Source organism: Carassius gibelio, chromosome B1 (assembly GCF_023724105.1).
Source record: "Carassius gibelio isolate Cgi1373 ecotype wild population from Czech Republic chromosome B1, carGib1.2-hapl.c, whole genome shotgun sequence".
Lineage (NCBI taxonomy): Eukaryota > Metazoa > Chordata > Actinopteri > Cypriniformes > Cyprinidae > Carassius > Carassius gibelio.
Window position 1 is genome coordinate 22274989 of NC_068396.1, and position 22854 is coordinate 22297842.

At 37.1% G+C, this 22854-nt stretch overlaps 2 protein-coding genes across 3 annotated transcripts; both read left to right on the forward strand.

The window, feature by feature from the left end:
* The first annotated feature begins 935 nt into the window (after positions 1–935).
* On the forward strand, positions 936–6025 carry mmaa (metabolism of cobalamin associated A). The gene is made up of 7 exons (XM_052544740.1): positions 936–1108; positions 2034–2456; positions 2535–2657; positions 3334–3504; positions 3608–3693; positions 4037–4186; positions 5455–6025. The coding sequence occupies exons 2-7, from the start codon at positions 2063–2065 to the stop codon at positions 5740–5742; spliced, it is 1212 nt and encodes a 403-aa protein (XP_052400700.1). The 5' UTR covers positions 936–1108; positions 2034–2062; the 3' UTR covers positions 5743–6025.
* Positions 6026–10347: 4322 nt separating this feature from the next.
* zgc:152968 (uncharacterized protein LOC564848 homolog) lies at positions 10348–18052 on the forward strand. Of its 2 annotated transcripts, none has more exons than XM_052544929.1 (16): positions 10348–10696; positions 11292–13096; positions 13598–13684; positions 13804–14011; positions 14103–14305; positions 14456–14596; positions 14686–14800; positions 14909–14980; positions 15424–15564; positions 16084–16197; positions 16280–16353; positions 16558–16662; positions 16741–16856; positions 16946–17084; positions 17241–17361; positions 17681–18052. In XM_052544929.1, exons 1-16 carry the CDS (start codon positions 10573–10575, stop codon positions 17770–17772), a joined length of 3657 nt encoding a protein of 1218 aa, XP_052400889.1. In that variant the 5' UTR covers positions 10348–10572; the 3' UTR covers positions 17773–18052. The 2 variants fall into 2 exon arrangements, with proteins under 2 accessions (XP_052400889.1, XP_052400890.1); XM_052544930.1 differs by having other exon boundaries at positions 13807–14011.
* Positions 18053–22854: the final 4802 nt, after the last annotated feature.

The window sequence follows — 22854 nt, forward strand, 5'->3', positions numbered from 1 at the left end:
CTGATGATATTTCTCTGCATTCCTGGAAGTAATGGTGAGTACTCTTATAAAACAACAAGGCTTAATTGTTTCAAACTAACCTTCCATATCACTTAATTTAAATACCTGTCTAACAGTTTTCAGAATTAAGTGATAATTTTACTCTTTTCAATATCTATTTTCTTCATTCTCTCTTTTGGCTTATTGTGACTTCACTTGCAATTCAAAGATTTTTCATATTAATGGTTGTGTTTTCTCTCACTGCCACAGGAGGACATCAGAGAGCTTGTGTCTGGACATGATACAATGCAGGTCAGGAGTCCAGTAGTCTGACGTCCTGTTGGGAAAAAAAAAGCAGTTTTAGAAACAAATGTTGTCAAGAATGTTGTTGGCATCTATATATTATACGTCATAACTTCTTTTAATATTATTTTATTTATTTAACGTTCTGTTCATTCTTAAAAATAAATTATTACATTGTTGGATTTATTTTGTAGTAAAATGAATTAATTAATGATTGTATTAATGATATATCCGATGATCTGAACGCTGGAATAAGGCATTTAAAAACGTGACGACAGTATAAAAAAATATTACACATAATCTTCAATGGTGAATTTTTTTTGCAACGTGACAAAATGCATTCATATTGTGACAAAAAAAATTGCCGTTAATAAATACTTACTAAAACGTCTACAACTTAGTTGTGGTTGCTGTGTTGATAAAAACGGTAAAACCTTTAAACTAGATTTACAACCTTTTTAATAAAATGGTACCTTCCATTATAAGCATCTTATCACAGCTGTCTATAAGACTATATGCAAATTTACAAATAAACCTACAACATCATCATCTAGTTTTTGAAGCTGTGAATTTTATTATTATTATGTTTTCATTTATTGAGAATTAGGACTTTAATTTTGAAAAGGAAACACTTTTATTTTAAAAATCATTGACGTTCCTCACGCACGCGACCTCGGAGGATTGGTGATAATGTCACAGCTGATCTGGGAACCCGTGAGATAAATGACTGAAAATGTCTCTTTTTAATCCGAATCTGCCCAAATGAAGACAGAACCAGAACTACAGATGGGCTTAAGACACTAAACCGACGGTTTAAGGAAACTTGGTGAGCTTTGATTGTTAATGTTTTTTATTCCAGATTTTCAGGTTCCTGTCCTTTCTGTTTCAATGAACACGCTGTCATTTAATGTGATCGGACTGAAATGTGTTATGAACTGATGTGATCTAATAACAAGAGATTTGTCACACCATACAATTTATAATTTACTATGGTAAGAAGTTATAGTTCTCGGCCAAATATCCTGGTTACTACAGTTGTTGTTATGACTGTACAATGATCATGAGCTAATATGGAGTTTCCATATTTTACAAAGCTTTCAGAAACTACCTCTGTATTATTATTATATTACTACTAACTTAAACCTATAGAGTCGATATCTGTATAAACATCTGTATTGATGTAGTGGCTAATAACAAATTAGCATATTGTTGCAATAGAAGTCCTACAGGTAAAAGTTAATTGCCATTCTTTTAAACTATTTTTAAAGGCACAAATCCTTTGTTTTTAAGATCACAAGATTTACTTTTTTTGATATATTATATAACATTGTTATGTTTTTTTTTATTTTTAATAACATTTTGGCATGGAATATATTAAATCAAAGGTAAAAAGAAAAACATATATAAAACGCTACTCTAAAACATTTAGTCCCAAACAAGCCTAATGATTTACTACTTATTTTAGGCTAAATTTATTAATACAATTATTTACATAACATTAGCAAAATTTGTCAGCTTATTTCTATAGTGGTCAAAAAGTAAATTAGTGTTTTAATCTTATTTCCCAAATTTTAGTAACAATGTTATCATTTTACCTCATTGAAAGGTTCTCATAAGGTATTTAGTTAATTTCCCAAAGGTTAAAACACCTCCTTTCAATTTATTTATATGTAAAACAGAAATTGTTACCATTGTTTAATTTGAACAAGGCTGTAATGTTTACCACTTCTTGTTCTCCGCTATTTTCACAGAACAACATCTACTTCACAGAAAAAGGAAGATGGGTCCGACTAGAGTTTTTCCAGTTCTTCATCGTGTTGCTGCTCTGTCTTCTATACGCAGTGCAGCAGCGTTAAAACATTCCTTTTGTAAGTCTACTGGAAAACTGTGCTATACCTCGCTCTGCACCCTCCAACAGACAAGAACTGTTTCAACAGAGACTGCCTTAAGACATCACATTTCAGACCTGACTGACAGGGAGAAAAGACTATTGACCAAGCTTTATGATGGACTCATCGGGGGTCAAAGGGCAGCTCTCGCTGAGTCTATAACCCTTGTGGAGACCCAGCATCCAAGGAAGAAAGAGTTGGCCCAGGTTCTGCTTCAAAGAGTGCTGGCCTTCCGTAAGGAGCAGGAGAAACGCAATGGTGGCAATCCAGTGGCCTTCAGAGTGGGTCAGTAAGGTGATGTGAACTGAGCTGTTTGCATGATTGCCTCAATCTTCAATCACATCTTTGTCCGTGTGACTTCAGGACTGTCCGGTCCCCCTGGTGCTGGCAAGTCTTCATTCATCGAGGTCGTTGGGAAAATGCTGACAGGAAGAGGACATAAAGTGTCAGTTCTGGCTGTGGATCCTTCCTCGTGCACAACTGGAGGTGAACAGACGCTTCAGTATCAGAAGGTTTTTCTGAGACAAAGATGGTGGTGCTGGTTTTATCTTTGTGCTTTAGATGTTTGCATAAGTATATACTTGTTTGGAAGTCACTTTAGTCAGCTGTTACGTGGTTCCATATTTTCATATTGACATAATTATCATATTTTCACGATGATGTCAATTTTTCCTGCTGATGCACTGCACACATACAATACTAATCAAAAGTTTGGGGTCGTCTCTGACCCTATCGTCATCGAGGCTGTATTTATTTGAACATAAATACAATAAAAACAACAATATTTTGAATTAATATAATGAAAAAAAATGATTGTTTTTGAATATTTTAAAAATAATTTATTCCTCTGATTCAACGCTGAATTGTCATAAGCAGTTGCTTGGGTTTCCAGTGCCACGTGATCCTTCAGAAATCATTCTAATATGCTGATTTGCTGCTCAAGGAAAATTTCTTACTAGTGTTAATACTGCAAACAGTTGTGCTGCTGCATATTTTCATGGAAAATGATTTTTTTTTTCAGGATTCTTAGATTAATATATATATAAAAAAAACAGCATTATTTGTCATTACTGCTAAATGTCTTTAATGCATTCTTGCTAAATAAATAGAATTTCTTAATCAACAGCTAATCTTGGTTCTAAGTAGCTACTACTGTATGCAGGTTCACTGATGGGGGACAAAACACGAATGACCGAGCTCTCCAGAGACATGAGCGCATACATCCGACCATCTCCCACTTCAGGAACCCTCGGTGGTGTGACGCGGACCACCAACGAAGCTATAGTCCTCTGTGAGGGTGCAGGCTATGACACCGTGTTAGTGGAAACTGTGGGTAAGCCTGTGTTATGGTTTTCATTATGTTATTAATTTTCTTAAAAGCCTCTGTGTATGCAAAGTAACTCCGCAGTGTCACTTAAGTTCAAATCTTTCCACAGGCGTTGGTCAGTCGGAGTTTGCTGTGGCTGACATGGTGGATATGTTTGTGCTGCTGATCCCACCAGCAGGCGGCGATGAACTACAGGTATACTCTACACTTCCTTTACTCTGTCCCGATTTTCAGAGGAGGAGGAGTCTGGGGCATCAGCAAACTTCCATGGGGATCTTAAGATGACTTCAAATGATTTAGATTCAACATTTTATTCATTTAAATGAAATCTTTTATTGTGTAGAATATTTAAAAGCAATATTGTTAAATTTATTTGAAAATGAATCCCTTGGAGTCAAAGAAATTGCGTTCTACTGCTATACAACATTATCCGGATTTTCTGAAGCTGTTATGTTTTATGTTATCGGTGATTCTTATGTTGTTAAGGTTTGTTTGTGCTAGTTTTGCTGAGAGTGGCTTATGCTGTTTTTTCCCAAAGGGAATCAAAAGAGGAATCATTGAGATGGCTGACTTGGTGGTGGTTACTAAATCAGATGGTGATCTGGTTGTTCCAGCCCGGAGGATACAGGCAGAATACACCAGTGCCCTCAAGTTACTCCGAAAGAAGTCCAAAATCTGGAAACCAAAGGTGTGCTACTTCATAATCTTGCTTTTCATTACAATAAAACAACTGTAATTCATCTTGTTCAATTTTTTTATTTAATGAAAAATAATATGACAATCAGATCTGCAAGGGTTTTAAGGAAATAATCATTAAAGGATCAATCAACCAATCAACTGGTTTTAGCTCATTTCAGAACATCAAGGCCGGAGACTTTTGTGGATATTAGAGGGAAAGATTGGGAAAAATTCACAGAATTATTACCATGCAAAAGTTTGGGGTCAGTTACATTTATTTTTTTTAAGAAAGTATTTTGATTCGGCAAGGATGCATTAAATTGATAAAAAGTGACAGTAAAGTATTTTTCATTGTCGCAAAAAAAAGAAAAAAAAAAAAAAAAAACTATTTCAGATACAGGCTTCACTTTTTAGTTTTGTATTCATTAAAGAATAAATGTTTTCCCCCACAACTATGTTTAGCAGCACAATCAGTTTCAAATTCTATATAATTTTCATTTCAGCGGTTGTTTTAAATAGTAAAAACATTTCACAATATTACTGTTTTTGCTGTATTTTGGATCAAATAAATGGAGCCTTGGTGAGCAGAAGAGAATAAAAAAAAAATTATAATGAAAAAACATAAAAAATCTTACTCTTCAAAAAATTTTGACTGGGGATGTGTGTGTGTATAGCCCTCTCTTTATTTTAACTCATTTAATTCTTCCCATATAAGAATTGCTTCCACGTTAAACGCTCTTTATTTATGTATCCTTATTATTTTCTGCTAAAAAGAAGTGTCCTGGCCAGTGGAGTAGTCTGTTGTCTTCTCCCATCATGTTGTCCAGTCTTTCCTCTTTGTTTCTTCACCCCAGTATTATTACTTCTACCCACAGGGCAGGGCAGGGCACAGAGCCAACGCAGGCAGCCCTTTGAACGGCCAAATGCTGCCTCATGCATTTCACTGATTAGAGGCCACCCACATGAATGAAAACCACTAAAGCCTTTGTCTCCTCTGAGCAGCATGATTTCTGAGCTCCATCCCTGTTCTGGAGAATCTGACGGTCATATTGATTTTTTTCTTCGCCCTCCTTAAAGACTGTAGTATATAGGTCTTTCAGTGAAGACGAGGATGAAGTGATGAAGTACATTTCCACATTCTGGCTGCTCAGAAGTATAGCATCTTCCGTTTCCCTTCTCTCTGTTTGTTTCATCCTCTGCTTTCTGTTTTCATCTTTCTTTAGCGCTCCACGTCTACACCAGCACATTTTATTTGCTCTCTTTCCCATCTGTACTCAGGTGGTCCGCATATCTTCTCAGACGGGGCAGGGGGTGCCTGAGCTGTGGGATACCATGCTACAGTTCCGGGACGCGATGTTGAGCAGCGGGGAGCTCCGAGTCCGGCGGCAAACTCAGCAGAAGGTGTGGTTGTGGAATCTGATCCAGGAGAACGCTCTGCGCCACTTCCAGCAGCATCCAGCGGTGCGTGCCGAGCTCCCGGAGCTGGAGCGAAGGGTCACGTGTGGAGATATCTCACCAGGCCTTGCTGCTGACCTCCTTCTGAAAGTCTTCTCCACTGTACAGTGATCGAAGGCCGTTCCATGAGAAGCCAGAAGCCGAGGCTTATTGGAAAGATATTATAGAAAGATTGAGTCTTACAGATTTGATTACATCTGGTTTTAAAGGATTTTAATGACTGATGATATTTGGTAATTATGATAGGTGAGATAACGGCCTCTGTATTATCTTGCAAAGTTGGTGAAATTGTATTTAAAGGAAATGAAATGATTAATAACTTTTACACCCTTTGACTTGAAATCGGTTACTTTTACAGGACCCAACAATAAAATATTTCCATTTGTCCACTCGGGCCACTGATGATTTCAATTTTTTTACTTGCCAGCAATATGTATACTGAGCTCATAAAAATTAATTATATATATATATATATATATATATATATATATATATATATATATATATATATATATATATTTCCGGAAAAGCTTTTTAAAACTTTTTTTATAAAATAGAAATATAAAATGTATACACAGTAATCTAAAATGTCTAAAAATATATATAAAAAACCTAGAATTACTATATTTTTGCTTTTCTTCCCCCATTGTACAATTTCTTTTTTTTTTTTTTTATAAAACCTATAATATACACTGATCCCATGAAATAAATTCAACAGAAAACAATGCAGTCTTTTTTTTCTTTATAATAATAGTATATAATTGTATATATTATTACTTTCTAAATATAGTAATATATTATTTAAAAAAAAAGTTATTTCAACATTACCATATTTTTCATTGAACATTTTCTTTATAAAAAAAGAAATGAAAAGCTACATGTAGACACTGTGTTTACATGAATGAACATGAATGATTGTTGATTTTTCTTTGATACTGTATCTTTTCTTGATACAGTAAAAAACAAAAGTATATTTGAACACTCAAAAAAGCATTCTGAAAAGATATATAAACTCTTGTTGGAAAAACATTTGGTGTAATTAAACATGCTGTTCATCCTGAGATTGTTATCCTGGTCACAAATTGTACATCTCTTGATCAAAGATATATGATATCTGGAACTCCGTTCTATGGAAGATTCCATTCCATGTAAATTGGATCTTTTCAACAGTGTATTGTTTATATTCATGCATTTTTAAATGGAAATCCTACAGAATGTACACAGATGCTGTATAAACTACTAACATAGCCATACCATACCATTGTAAAGCTTTGTTTAGTCTTGGGGTGTTTGTTCCAAATCACCAGAACCGTTATTTTTACAATTACATTCTCTGCATGTCAGCAAATGATATTGCTGATCTTACATCATAGCTCCATTACATGAATTCAAATGAGCTCGTACAGTAGTGTTTCCCAGTAGTTGGTGTTCTCTCAGGCGGACACTAGATGGACCTGAAGACCTGGAGAGATCTTTGTCCATTATGTAAATAAGCTCCTCTGCATGCCACTGCTGTTTTTCTCAGCCTACAGTATAGTGTGGTGTTGGCCTGCCCCTTACAGGCTGAGAATATGCTGACTGCAAATCCAGTCCTGTTCATTCCTGATGTTGTTCCACACTCTTAAGAGAATAAACCACACTGATTGTTGTAACCCAGCATTGTTCTGTTTCAATAAATCCCGAGTTCATGTGACCTCGTCTCATCGCTTTTGTTCTGCAAGCCGTGTATGTCTGCGTACAGACACGTCCTGCCTCCTGTGCACATGCTTTCTAGTCATTATGCCTTGTGCTTCTGTCTTATGACTCAGACTGGAATGCTTTGTGAATACTGATGAACTCCAAAGACCTGAGGGCCGGCCACTCCATCAATCACGAATAAAAAAGCTCTTGGCCCTTCTCTGTAAACGGAGATACGTTAGATCTGAGTGTCTGGACTGTGGTTTGTCTGGAGGAAACTTTATTCAGTTTATGATATCATGTTGCAGCCTAAACAGTGCTTACATACGCATTTAACATTAAGAGAGATTGGATTTGTTGTAAGAACATGCAGCACCCAAGGTCTCACTGGAATCTCCTATCAGGTTTAAAAGTTGCAAATGTCCAGTACTGTACAGAAGTTTGTGGTTTGTAAGGTTGTAAAGGTTTGTGTTGTGTTTATTTAATCAAAGGTCAAAACTGTAAAATTGTGAAATACCGGAATTTAAAAGTATGCTCTATTTGAATTTAATATATTCCTGCAAAGCTGAATTTTCTCATGATCCCTCAGAAATAATTATAATAGAGCTGACTGGCTGCTCATGAATTCATGTTATTATCATAAGTGTTTAAAACAGTTGTGTTGCTTAATATCTTTATAGGAACACAATACATTTTCTTTGATGAATATAAAGAACAGCGTTTATTTGAAACATTTTTTTTTCTTCACATGACTGATTTTGCAGACAAAGTTTTGTAAATAGTTAACAGTGAAGAAGTTTTGTTACTATTTAAAATAAATAAATAATACAGAATTGCACCAAACAAATTAATAGGCTTTATTTTAAACAATGTTATTCATTTTTTGGATTGTTTTCTTTATTATGATGAACAATTGTATAGCCATAGGAAAAACAAATACACATAAAAGAGATGTATTCAAGGAATTGTGAACTGCAGTGTATTTTTGAACAAATTAATGGAGCAAAAAATAAAATAAAATTATATATATAAATCACATAAAGCCACATTTTCTCTGGAATCAAAAGGCATTCACAGTCATGCATGCTGAGATAATGTTATATCATTCAAATAAAAAAGAAAAACAAACAGGCTACTCTATTTGGGCCCCATTTCAAATAAATGTAGCCTTAGTCCACCTATAAAGCTGCAGTTCCTTTTGATTTTGCTGGTCTCTTCCTACTGTGTTTGTGCTTTCTGCCTCTCTTGAATCTCCACTCACATGTGCGTGTGCTCGGCTGGCTGCCTCGCCGTCTCTCTAGTGACTGATGAGTGCGTAAGGCATTTCCTTCAGGGCTGTGAGCTCAGTTGCTGCAAAACGATCCTATGAGTGACAAACTAATGGGACAAGCCTGGAAGTGTGCAAGGGAGTAATACAAACTTCGGTTGGCACCGGCAGTCCTTTCAACTGTAACCAAAGTGATTTCAGCTCTGTTGCGATAAGCCTTGTGTAATCCCTGTGGTCACATCTGCAAAATTACAGTATCATTCTATGGGGTGTTCTACTGTTTCAGAATAAATATTATATTTGCAGTACCTTAAAGGGATATCTCATCCAAAAAAAATTAAATTCCAAGCCTGACATTGGACCCCATTGCCTTCCCCACTGAACTTCATGGTGTGAACAAAAATATTTTTGCTCTATTGACAAAGGAAAGTCATATGTTAGGAATAACATAAGCACGAGCAAATTATGACAGAAGTTTATGATTTTTTATTTTGGTGAATTATCTGTTTAAAACCTTTATTTTTTTTACTTTAAGGTATGGAAAGTTTAAAATGTAATATTACAGGTATTGTTTTGTCTGTGCAAATGTACAGCTCCCAAGGCTGAATGGTTTTGAAAAGAAAATGTCTGCTTCAGAAATAAGAGGAACTCAATTGACCTGTGGTAATAATTTTGAGTGTATAATTATTCTTAGCAACTATTGAATGATGCTATTGAATAGAGATGAATTCCTTTGAATAGCTCAGTAAAAGAGCAGGCTGCCACCCGTCTTCGCTTAATGAATTCCATCTTGTCTCTGTCCCAAAATCAGGATTTGATCAGGCCATGGTCCCACTGGTTATAACTATTGCCTCCACAATGCTGATGTCAAAATCAACCTCTTCAGATACAAATGTATTTCCTGGCAATGCCGAGTGGCTTTTTTCTGCCTCCACCCTCAAGCGGTAACTCAGCATGGCTTGTGTTCTTGATGGTAATGGAGTGTCCCGAGATGGCAGGCAAACTCTCCTCAGGCCTCCAAACTCAATCCTTTTTAATCCCGGGTCTAATTGCTCGCTTTGCCAGCCAAAGTGAATTCAGCTGCTGGCTGTCTGTGAGACCAAGAGTCCCTTTGGAGCACAATGTTATAACATCATAGTTTTACAGAAATTAAAAATTTAAACAAAAGACAGCAACCAGGCAGCTCGTCTGTCAAAGAGGCCAGCGGCCTTCACTTCTGTTAAGGCGAATGAAAAAGAGACATCAAGAGTAGCGTGCCATTCGTCTCCCTCGCTGCTTTATCCCTCCCTTAAAAGTAGTTTTAAAAAATAGTGGGTATGAAAGTAACTCTCCTTCTACCTTTCCCTTTTTTTATTTTATACACAGTTCTCTATTCTATATCTATACAACTCTATTTTCATGAGCAGATGAGGAGCGTTTTTGAGTCAGTCTGACACAACACCCTTCCATTGTGGTGCGAGATTTATTTTCCAAAGAAAACATCCAAATCTAGTTCTATTTTGCTATGGTTTTGTTATATGCACTTCTCATTTTATGTGTTGTTTTAAAAGGATAGAAAGTAATAGCCCATATTTTAAATGTTGTGTTTATAATTGATTAAAAATGGCATACAGTCACAGCTCAAATGTGAATTATGAACCGCTAACTCAAGCGATTCGTTGAAAAGATTCGGCTCAAAAGAACGGTTCCTTCACGAATCAAACATCGCCACAAAAAAACAATTAGCCACACCTGGGGATGATGGATTAATTAAAACACTACCAGCCGGTGACGTAGCCAAAGTCCTTCCCAATTTCACAAGCGCTAAGCCTAGATACTTTTGACGAGAGCAGACCTCTTCCTCACACTAACTTTGTTCTGTTATATATCTTAAAAGACTTTTGAAAAATGTTATCATTAGATGATGAACCTCACAAGAGATAGGCTAGAGAAGATGCGTTATATTGACAATTAACAGTCCTCTGAATAACTCGGTGTTTCGTGTGCTGGCAACTCTTATGTTTCCTTCCACTGCTCTCTTCCGTGAAATTGATTGTCCCTTTCTTCGATGGGGACGATGCAATCGACTTTATTGTTTGTATAATCACGGCAAAGACAGTACGTCTGGCGTGTCTACGACAGGTAAATACAAATCATGATTCATTGTTATTTAACATTTAAAGGTTCGCAAACTACACGCATTTCAATCGAATCTTTCAGTCGAACTGGATCGTTTCGGAAAAAGGGTTTTGACTAATGGGCGGAAGTGAATCGCAGCAGGGTAGAAGAAATGTGCAAGAATCGAAGTTGGGCTTTAATAACTTTTTGAGTTGTAATAGTTGCAAGTCATTTAATATACCACATGTAGCTGAGCCATCACGTCAAAGAAATGGCAAATAATTTTGACTGATTCGTAATCCGAAAGAATCGATTCACTGATATGAACTGGATTTCTAGATCCTAGACCTTCTACTAAGCTAAGTGGTTGTTTTATACCAATACATGACCTCTCATTTCACAGTTTACACTGACATTTTGATTAAATTGGTGATATAGTTTTTTTTTTTGTTTTTTTTTAGCTCTTGCCGAAATATTCTGAGTAATTTCCCAACATGTGTGGGTGAAAAATAGCTACATAACAATTGTGCCCTTAGAGCATGGGTTTTGGGATTTTCTTTTTTATATAAATGGCATGTATATATATTTTAAGAAACCTGTTTCTCTGCTTCACATTTAGAACTTGAAGATCCTGAAGTCACTTCTGCCAATGGAGCCTCTCACACCAATGAGGACAGTTATGCTTGCATTGAGGAATTGGAGAGGATCAACAAGGAAATCGAGGCAGTGAAGTGTGAGGTAGAGAAAGAACAAAAAAGACTGTCTCGCTATCAGACGTCGCAGTCCCTCGCGCAGACAGATGCAGGTCTTTGCTCTGAGAAATATTTGAGGACCACCAACAGTAAGGCTAAAGACCAGAATGGAAACCATTTGAGATCCAAAAAAGCTGTTTCCACAACGAGCGGTCTTAAATATGTGGTTGATCGCGCCAGACCGAAGACTGATTTGGAATATGACCCATGTTCCAATTTCTCAGCAGACTTATTATCTAGCGGCTCAGTTGACTGTAAGCTGAAGTCAACTGATAAAGCGGATACTGAACATGGCCTGAAGAATAACCAAGCAGGAAAAAATAATCAGCCTCTCTCCTGTCATTTTGATGACTCTGACGATGAAGGTACCTTGGTCATTGACATTCCAACTTCAGCAAAAGAACAAGTAAAATGCAGGACCAAACAGAAAGGCAAGAGTACTCCACATTTACCTGAGGGGAATTATGCTGTTAATAATAATCTTCTTGCAAATGACCAAACAAAACCAAGGCAGAACAAGGAAAAGTTGTCTTCTGATGGACCTCAAATTAATGAAATTAAACACGGAGAGGGTGACCAAGAGAATAAAAGGACCTCAGTGAAACCTGTGATGATTCAACAAGAACAAGAGTCTTCTGAAGGGGAACTTGTCATTGATGTGTCTCCTCTAGAAGATGAACATAAGCTTTCAAAGCAGTGTGGAACTACAACCAAGGAACTACCCACATTATGTCCTATTAGCGATGCCCCAGCTGAAGATGGTAAAGAGGCTAATGAAGGACCCTTAAATAAACCGGTAATGACCGCAAAGCACTTCGTAAATGAACCCAAGCTTTTTCTGGAGGATCTAACCGAAGTACCCCTGTCTGAAGCAGTTAACTCTACAAATCTCAATATGGAAGCATTTGTTACTCAAAAAGAGGAAAAAACTCATGACATGGAAAACGTCCTGCATGACATTTCTACATGTCTAGACAATATGAGAAGTGAGAGTGAGAGGATCGAATGCAATCAAGATGCTAAGATGCTTCCTTTCAGTTCTTTTTATGGAGATGAATATATTTCCTCACAGTCTCCTGCGGTTGTTCAACAAGATGCAACTTTTGAGGCCGAACCACAAATTGACATCTTAAGTTATACTCAAAAGTCAGAAGTTATTCCTTCTAACAAGATCTCCCAAGAGCAAGCACTTCAGCATTACTTTGCCATGGTCTCCTCTCAGTCCTTTCCATCATCCTTACATGAGATAGAAGAGCACAGATTTGGTCCACACTCTCAAAACCTGGCGGAAACATCTTGGCCAACTATTCAGAAAAGTCCTATTGAACCATTTGTTCAGAATATGCCTGCTTATGTTTCAGGGATTGAAACCGGAACCGTTTCTGTACCAACATTTAGTCAACTAAACCAAAGAACAACTGTGGCTCAGAAATTAACAACATCAGTTGCGTCATTCCCTGTTCCCTGCAACATACCTGTTCCTTCACAGACCTTTGCATCTGCAGCAGTGGCAGGAAGTAATAATGAAGCCATTGTGATTGACTCCAGTTCTGACGAGGAGCTTCGGTACTCCGACTTAGATCTTTCCGAATCTGACCCAATGGAAGAGTGCTACAGAATCTTCATGGAAGCCAACCAAAATGAAGGTCCTGAGGTTCAGTGTGATCCACCTGTAAGTATTCATATGTTTAATTTAATTTATTATGCAGATCTTATTTTGTTTGACCACACTACCGTTCCAAAAGTTTGGAGTTATTCATTCATTTGTTTGATCAAAAATGTTGTAAAAATTGTAGTTTTGTGAAATAGAATTACAGATTGGCTCTTCTATATGAATACATTTGAACACATTTTCAGCAGCCTTTACTCAGTCTTCAGTGTAACATGATCCTTCAGAAAAAAACAAAACAGCATTTCTCATTAAAATCAATGTTGCTTAATTTAATAATGCTTTATTGATCGGCACTGGTTTCTACTGATTGGTCAGGCTGAATCAGTGTTGGTTGGGTCATGGAATGTCTAAGAAGTGACATAATCTAGTCTGTTACATGTCTGTGCAGTTTGAGTTGGCCTTATAATAAGTGTCTTTTATTGTCATTTTAGTCAAATGGCTGTATGTGTTCTTGATTAGAAATAGAAATGGAATATAATTTTTTTTTTTTTTTTTTTTCAGGAAGAAATATTAGATACCCAGGAAACAGAGAAGTCTAATTCAGTTGCTGTGTTGAAGAAAAGGGTGGCACATGTGGCAAAGTTTGAGGTATGAGATGATTCCGTCTTTGTGTTGTAATATAAAAAGTATCCCTTTTTTTTTTTTTTTAAACCCATGCTGACAATTTTGAGTATAACGAAGTGGTTTCTGACTTCACCTTTATTCAGCAGCCTGCCAATAAAAGCAAAGCACAGATTATCGTCCCTCTACGAGAAGTCGGTTCCCAGTTGAGCATTCCCTCCAGAACTCAGTTATGCCAGAGAAGAGCGGCTATTTTGACTGCTGCGGTGAAAGGCTGTCAGTCCCAGGCCATAAGCAATGCTCCAAAGAAGGTTTATGCACCCAGTGTCCTTCAATCAAGTACAGTGCAAAACTGTAAGCATCATATACAGTTCCTTATCTTATCAGATCGGTTAGTCCTCATTTAGGGAATTGTCATTTACTTCTATAATTTTCTTTTTTAAAGCCTGTGTTGGTATTTTTCCGGTTGGTGCTACTGTACAGTTGGGGGCAAACTTGCACCTTATTGTACCTGAAGGAAATTGTGCTTTACCTGTGACACTGATTCCTACCACAATGTCCATCCAACGGCCACCTCCGCCTCCTCCATCTGTTCATCTTTCACAAACTTTACATCCTCCTCAACCAGCCAACTACACACCAGCTAAGGTTTACCTCGCTTTACTCATCTGTCAGTGTTGTTTTCTCTTGAGACCCTTCTCTACAAGCCAGGTTTTTTATATTGTAACATGAATTTGGTAGTAATTTCTTTGTTTTGTGATGTTGAGCTAGTTATGGATATATTTGTGCGTTGTATAGGCTATGGGTGTAAAAAGAAAAGCAAAAATACGCCAAGAGGTTGGGGCAAAAGTGCCACATGATGTTCGTCAACGCTACGTGAATCTCTTTGTGGAGGAGTTCCTGAAATCATCCCAGACGGTGCAAGTTGCATTCGAGAAGGTCTGTGTGGAAGAGAGAATGCATTATTTAAAGCCCTGGCTATATTTTCTAATGGGTGTTTTCCCGACACATCTATTTCAATGCTCTAGGCTCTGGCAGAAGAAAAAAATGTTTATGACCGCAGTATCAATAAGCTCAAGTATCTAAGCATAGCTGTCAATGCACTCAAGAGACTTAAAAACCAAAACGTCTTGCCTGCCAAAGGTATGTTTGTTATATTTCTGCATGTGCTTTTGTTCAAATTACTGCAGCCACTTTTGTTTACTGCACTGTACACTCCTGTCAGGTCACCCTCCTTATATGTACTTACAGCTCCCAGTGAGAGAGATCAGCATGTGTCTAGAGGCAATGTACCACTAAATACTCAAGCACTTCAGGGACCCGGTAAGAGCTGGATCTCATTTCAGGGTCAAACTAGAGTGCTCACCTGTGTCGCGATAATTAAGTTTTTTTGGGGGGGTGGAGTTTATTAAAATGCACAGTAGGCTGTACTCTATTTTCATATTGTGCTGTTTATATGTAGTAGTAATTAAAAATAGATTTGTACGTTTTTCTTAACCCCTGCTAAGGTGCTTTAAAGAGTATACCGACACACATTGGGACTATTTACATGTATACACCTACTATTCAAAAGTTTGAGAATTTTATTTAGTTTAAGAGAACCGAATTGAATCAAATTTCTCAATTTATAAGACCTTACTGTCACTTTTGATCAATTAAATACATTCATGCTATCAATCTATTGTTATTAATTGTGTTCCAGGTTTTCATATCATGAAATATTAATTTATTTAGATGAATTAAAGTGTCTTTTTTTACTGATGCAGGTGATTTGACACTTTATGAGCAACTGAAGGAACATGTTTTATCTGAGGACATGTTGCGAGTAAACAACTTCCCTCGTAAAAATAAGGATAAAGCTGATGTTGCCATCCAGTATGGAGATACCAAGAAGGGCATAAGTGACCGTGAGTGTAGTGGTCCATGTTTGAGTAATGGCTTTCAAGTCACCATATGATTTTATTCTACTGTTAAAAAAACTTAAAGGTGCTGTAAGTTTTTGACTCTAAAGCATAACAATATCATTATGTTTGCAGATATTTAAGAAAAATGCTAAGTTAACGTTTGTTTAACTGAAAAACAACACTGACGTCAGTCATTCTTCTCTGAAAATGTGCGTTCCGAGCCGGAATGTCGTTCTTTGTTTTGGTTTGTGAAACCCACCCACTGCCAGTCTACACAATTGTATTTTGGCACCCTGGTTTGCCAGTTGGGGGAAAACACAGTGCATTTCATTTCAGTCATGGAAGCTGGCAAACAAAAGGGGTAAACGCGTCAATCTGTTAGCCTGTGTGCGTCAAGACTCCAGGGACCGGGTGGAATAAAAACTACGTACAGAACCTTTAAGGCAAAACCGTTGAATATTATTGAAGCCAAGCTACTAGGGAATGAAGCCTTTTAAATGATTAGAAATTCTCTGGTTACAGCTCTGAAGAGAATCTGCTGTCGATGTGGAGCAACGTTTTCTGTTGACAAAAGTGGAAAGCACACCCGCAGAGAGGAGTGTAACTACCATTATGGAAAAGTCCTAGAGAATCGAGGTAAGAAAGGCTTAGAATGTCTTTAAAAAGTGACCGTTTTCTAGCATTATCCATGGTTTATTCTGTATGTGTTCTCTCACAGTGCCGGGAGGTGTTGAGACGCGCTACAGTTGTTGTGAGAATGCAGTTGGGTCACCTGGATGCCAAGTGTTCAATGTATTTTGATTTGTGTTGGAATTATACTTACAGACTCAGGCTTAGTCACAGGGGCTGAAAACATTTCACCTGCTTTGTCTCCACTCCTTTATGACATGATTTCTCCTTGAACTGGATTTTCAATAGTGATATTGTAGCTTTATACCAAGCCAATAACCTAAAATTCCATTTTTAGTCATTATGTTCTAATGTACACGTTTACAGCTTCATGTCCATGATGCAGTAAGTCTTGAGGGCTTTATGAACAGTCTTCCTCAATCATCAGTAGCCAAAACATGTCCAGGAGTCTTTGCTGTTGACACACAAACAGTAAGGCTTTGATTTAAATATAATTAGGATTAAAAAGAGTATTAATGTGACTATTTATTTAAATGTGTGTTTTACCAGTGTTACACGACTCAAGGTCTGGAACTAGCAAGAGTGACCGTGGTCAACAGCAGTTTGCAAGTTGTCTTTGACTCCTTTGTCAAGCCTGATAAGGATGTCATTGACTATAATACCAGGTGGGATTGTTTTAATTTTAATGTTTGAATCCATTTCAGAAGAACAAACTGTAATTATGTTATGAATCTCAACTTTTTATACTGCGCAGGTTCTCCGGCATCAACGAGGATGACGTGAAGGGTACGAACTCTTCTTTGTGTGATGTACAAGCAGCACTTTTGAGCTTTATTAATGCAGACACGATTCTGATTGGCCATGGCTTGGAGAATGACTTAACTTCTCTCAAAGTGAGTTCTAGTGGAATGCGCTCAAGGCTTTTGAGCAATTTGTAGCTGGGGTTCCGATGTAAACCTTTTTTCAACTTGGCATTGGCTTTTAAGACTCAAGTTAGTGGTTTTGACTAGAAGCACTTAAGAATTGCATTTTGGTTCTGCCATCTTTAGATTATTCACAGCACTGTGATTGACACCTCTGTGGTGTTTCCTCATCGTCTGGGTCTGCCACACAAAAGAGAACTTAACAGTCTGACTGCAGACTATCTCCGGAGAATTATCCAAGAGAGCGGTATGTTAGCCTGTCTATTGCATTCGCCAGAAATGACCATGAACAAACCTCACTGAATCAGAAGCTGTAGCTTTTAACTGGAATCTGTGTTTTTTTTCTTCATTGCACATTTTCCATACACTCAGAGGTAAAGTAGGGGCAATGTACACAGTGACCGTTCAGATGAGTTTAACTCTTCCATGAAATTGCTGTCTGAGTAACTGAGTCAGTAGCAAAGAGAAACGGGTCTATTGAGCACACCATGACTTGCATACACTAAACAACTCAAGCTTGTTTCTCAGTAAGAAAACAAACCAAACACATTTTTCGTTTGCTACAGTGGTGGGTCATGACACACGCGAGGATGCCACGGCATGCATGGAACTCATGCTTTGGAGGGTGAAAGAAGACTCCAAAGTGAAAAGATGGTGACCGTCAATAAAATTGATTCATATTTCTTTGTACATTCAAGGCATGAATCAGTGCGTTTGATGTGTTTGCTTGCATACACATCTATGCGGAGTGTTTGGCATTTAGTTTATTATAAATGTATATATGATATCGTTTTTTTTTGGTCATAAGGTTTTGTTTTGGTTTTACACTTAAGTTTGTCATCTAAGTTTTTTGTGGGCTTATAATACATTGGGAGTGAATCTTTGAATTCTGGAAAAAGGGAATGAAATAAAAGCAATAAAAAGAAAAAAAAACTGCATCATGTGATTTGTTCAATCATGTCATATCATCCACAAGTGTTGATTGGCATCCAGGTTTGTGCAATCATGTGTAATGAGCCAATAAGTGTCTGCTGCTTAGCACCACGTATTAAGTCTTATTCATTAGATGAGAACGGAAGGGCTACTTTAAAAAAAAAAAAAAAAAAAAAATTCAAATGTTTAATTTATCTCATTTTGTGCAAAGTCCTTTATACTTTTCCCACAATTCCTTTCCAACTGTGCTACTTTGAGTGTCCAGTCCAGGCCAACATGAAATTTTACGTTTAATTGGAATGGTGCAAAACTTGCACAAGCACTAAAATCATGGACCTGATTCGAAAACGTTTTCAAGGCCCTGAAAATGTTTTCACTTGTACTCCTTGTAGCCAATAATCTATAATCTCCCAAGTGTCTTCTTTAAAAAGAAGCCAAACTTAAGTCTGTGCTCCAAAGCATTCAAATTTTGTGATGGTTTAAGTTGGAAATGTAATTTTCAGGTTTATGCTCAAAAGCATTTCAATTATAAAGATAATTTCATATCATTTGCCAGCTGTAGGTAATCACAGTTTAGTAGTTAACCTAATTCATGATGCCAATAATAGTCATTTCATACCTAAAAGGGATCTAGGTCTGGCCTTAGTCTCTATGTTGACCGCTGAGAGTCTGACCCAAAATCAGAATCCCTTTTGTTCTGATGGGACTGAATCCTGAAAAGAACTGAATCCGGGACAAGGCTACTGCTCTGAATTGACTTTTAAATGGCTCCTGGTGGAGTTTTACCTGCTGCTTGACTCTTTCCACTCTTTTGACAGGTGTTTGAGGGCTGTGGTGCAGTGAAAAGCCAGTGTGAGGGCTGGTGAAACAGTGGGCTGACATGCCCGGGAGCAGTGCCAGGGCGCTGTTGGTGCTGCCCGTTTGGGCTCATGCTGTACAAGCTGTGTGAGCGTGGCCCAACTGGCTGCTGGGAATGCCTCAGCGACAGCCCTGGACTACTGCACCAGCATCCAGATGAACACACTGCTCTTGGCACAGAGAGAAAGAAGCCAGATGCTCCCCCTTCTAGCCGGAAATGTAGGAAAATCTGTTTGCATGAAGATTAATGATCAGTTTAAAAAATATTTTGAAAGACATATAATCAATATAATATCTGTGTGATCGGATTTCTTTTATTTTAGCCCCGTATACAAATATATCTACGTTATGTAAAAAAAAATACAAAAAAATAATAATAATCTGAAACTGTTTAGAAATTGGAACAATTTCATGTTTCATCTTTTATATGTAGGCTAGTTATATACTATAATATCATGTATTTAAAAGTATTATAAATATATAAACACATATTTTTGCATATATGATGCATATACATTTTATATCTATATCTATAGAGTTAAATCCATATGGACACAGGCAAAATTTTTATTTTAGCTGCTGACCAAAACATATTCAAGTTTAATACTACTGTATTAAATAAGGCTAAAGAGCAATTCACAGTGGTAAAGCAGATATTAATACTGTGTGTGTGTGTGTATGTATATAGTCTAGTATATTGTTTGCACATTTATTTACATTAAAGGCAAAATAACTAAAATAATAGTCTTTAAGTCTGTCTAAATATCATTTAGTAACTGCAATGTCTTCTGGTACATATCCTTTCCTTAGGAAGGTGTCCTAGACACTGATTAATGTAACATAAAAATACTATACATATTTATATATTTTGCTATTTGTATTGTGGAGTGACACTTTCATAAACCTTTCTATACTCCTCTGATTATATAATTGTAAATATTACAATAACACAGCACAATTAGGATAAGCTTAATACTCACAATAAAAACAATACGGTCATATAGATCATAACACAGTCTCAGAGGTAAGAAGTGGATTATTCTTCACCTGAAATGTTTGCGAGGCAAATGTTGGATCACAATAATTAGGAACCACAGTTTACACAAATGCCTTTACTTGATTTGGATGTGCTCTTTTATTCTGCATGGCAAGGGCAGTGACTGTAACATCATGCCTATTAAAAGAATACACAGAATGGCCTTCTCACCTGCCATAGTTGCAACTCTTGCATCATCAGAACAGAGTGTTCAATGTTTTTGTAGGCTGAATGCAGCCCTGGTCAAAAAAAAAAAAAAAATATATATATATATACACACACACACACACTCATATACTATGAATTTATTTTGATGTTAATTACACTGTGCGAGCTGTCTCTTTAACACCCCATGGTTTATATACATGTTGCTGCTGATTTGGCTGACATGTTTGACCGCTCCCACCAAACAGGAGAAAACATATCTTAAACCCCGTTGCACACCGTTTCCAGGAAACATGATGTTCAAACCGGAAACCAAACGATACACACCGGTTTGAGCTAGAACTTGCCCCAGGTCTTCCCTCAAAACAGAATTAATGACTTGTTACCCAGTGTCTTAATTGTAAGACAAATGACCATGTGGTACTATGCTAATTGACTGAAGACAGGAATGCAGTTGGGCTAATTGAATGGCGTAGGAAAAAATCATTCAAACTGAAGTGTGTTGTGTTCCTTGAAAACTCACCCAAGGTTAATTAGGATGTGATCCAGTGTTCTGTATGAGAGAACATTTCAAACGGAATGTGTGCAGAATCCTTGACTGTTAACTTTCAGCACAAAGCAACAAAATTAAGCCAAAATGATTTCCTTCCAATTTACAGGCCATTGGCCCCCAAACCAGACACTGAAACACAAAATTGGTAGCAATTTCAAACATTCCTTACTCGCTCTGAACCCAACTGCTAGCATGGAGCCTGCTGAGTGCATGGGAGATAAACCAGTGTCACAAAGTTAATTGCATTACTTCAAACTGTTGGCCTGGCGTTATCAGCTGGATGAGCACATTTATGATGGATGTTGTCTTTGGACATAATTCCAAAATGGTTGTTGTGACAGTAATATAATAATCTTTCTTTGATTTTCACTAGTGTAAATATGCAGATTTCCTCCATATTAAAATAAAGACATGCCGTTTTGCTATCTTTATATATACATATATATATATATATATATATATATGTGTGTGTGTGTGTGTGTGTGTGTGTGTGTTTGTATATACAAGTGCATCTCAATAAATTAGAATGTCATGGAAAAGTTCATTTATTAAAGTGATTCAACTCAAACTGTGAAACTTGTGTATTAAATAAATTCAGTGAAGACAAACTGAAGTAGTTTAAGTATTTGGTTCATTTGAATTTGGCTCACATATAAATATAAACCCACCAATTCACAATCTCAACAAATCAGAATAGTTCATAAGACCGATTAAAAAACACTTTTAGTGAACTGTTGGCCTTCTGGAAAGTATATTCATTTACTGTACAAGTACTCAATGCTTGGTAGGGGCTACTTTTGCTTTAATTACTGCCTCAATTCAGCGTGGCATGGACGTGATCAGTTTGTGGCACTGCTGAAGTGGTATGGAAGCCCAGGTTTCTTTGACAGTGACCTTCAGCTCTTCTGCATTGTTTGGTCTCTTGTTTCTCATCTTCCTCTTGACAATAGCCCATAGATTCTCAATGGGGTTCAGGTCTGGTGAGTTTGCTGGCCAGTCAACCACACCAACACCATGGTCATTTAAGCAAATCTTGGTGCTTTTGGCAGGTGCCAAATCCTGCTGGAAAATAAAATCGGCATCTTCAAGAAGCTGGTCAGCAGAAGGAAGCATGAAGTGCTCTAAAGTTTCTTGGTAAACAGGTTCAGTGACTTTGGTTTGCAACTTGGGCTACAAGCTTCTCCACCCTTCCTCCAGATTCTAGGACTTTGGTTTCCAAATGAAATACAAAACTTGTTCTCATCTGAAAAGAGGACTTTGGACCACTGGGCAACAGCCCAGTTCTTCTTCTCCTTAGCCAAGGTAAGACGTCCTCTGACGTTATTTGTGGTTCAGCAAATTCCTTGACACGTCTTTTCCCGTGGTGGCTCTTGATGCCTTAACCCTAACCTCAGTACATTCCTTGTGAAGTTTTCTAAAGTTCTTGATTCCAGTTTGCTTGACAATCCGAATAAGGCTGTGGTTCTTTTGGTCGATTGTGAATATTTGTCTTCCACACTTTTTCCTTCCACTCAACTTTCTGTTAACATGCTTGGATACAGCACTCTGTGAACAGCCAGCTTCTTTGGCAATGAATGTTTGTGGCTTACCCTGCTCGTGAAGGGTGTCAATGATTGTCTTCTGGACAATTGTCAGATCAGGTCTTCCCCATGATTGTGTAGCCTAGTGTACCAAACTGAGAGACCATTTTCAAGGCTCAGGAAACCTTTGCAGGTGTTTTGAGTTGATTTAGCTGAATGACATGTCACCATATTCCAGTTTGTTGAGATTGAAATGGTGGATTTTTGTTAAATGTGAGCCAAAACCATCCCAATTAAAAGAACCAGAGACTACTTCAGTCTGTGTATTGAATTTATTTAATACAAGAGTTTCACAATTTAAGTTGAATTACTGAAATAAATGAACTTTTCTATGACATTCTAATTTATTGAGGTGCACCTCTATGTACTGTATATGAGATTGTGCTGCTTAGAACCTGACTTCTTTTTTATTGTATTTATTATTATTTATTTTGAAATCAATTATGTGACATCCAATTGAAATAGACTGTTGATAATAGACAAAAAACAAAAAAAAATCCATTACAATATAACATTCACCCAAAGCAAATTTAAGGTCTATATTTGACCACATTTGGGGATGTATTGTAGGGGAATCCGAACTTATCTATTTAATGTCAGTATCACTTTGTTTTT

Coding starts and splice junctions, on each gene's coding strand:
- mmaa (XM_052544740.1), top strand. CDS start 2,063: ATGGGTCCGACTAGAGTTTTTCCAGTTCTTCATCGTGTTGCTGCTCTG. Junction 2,658..3,333: donor TTCCTCGTGCACAACTGGAG/GTGAACAGACGC, acceptor TACTGTATGCAG/GTTCACTGATGGGGGACAAA. Junction 3,694..4,036: donor CAGGCGGCGATGAACTACAG/GTATACTCTACA, acceptor TTTTTCCCAAAG/GGAATCAAAAGAGGAATCAT.
- zgc:152968 (XM_052544929.1), top strand. CDS start 10,573: ATGTTTCCTTCCACTGCTCTCTTCCGTGAAATTGATTGTCCCTTTCTT. Junction 10,697..11,291: donor GTCTGGCGTGTCTACGACAG/GTAAATACAAAT, acceptor CTTCACATTTAG/AACTTGAAGATCCTGAAGTC. Junction 16,663..16,740: donor TTGCTGTTGACACACAAACA/GTAAGGCTTTGA, acceptor GTGTTTTACCAG/TGTTACACGACTCAAGGTCT.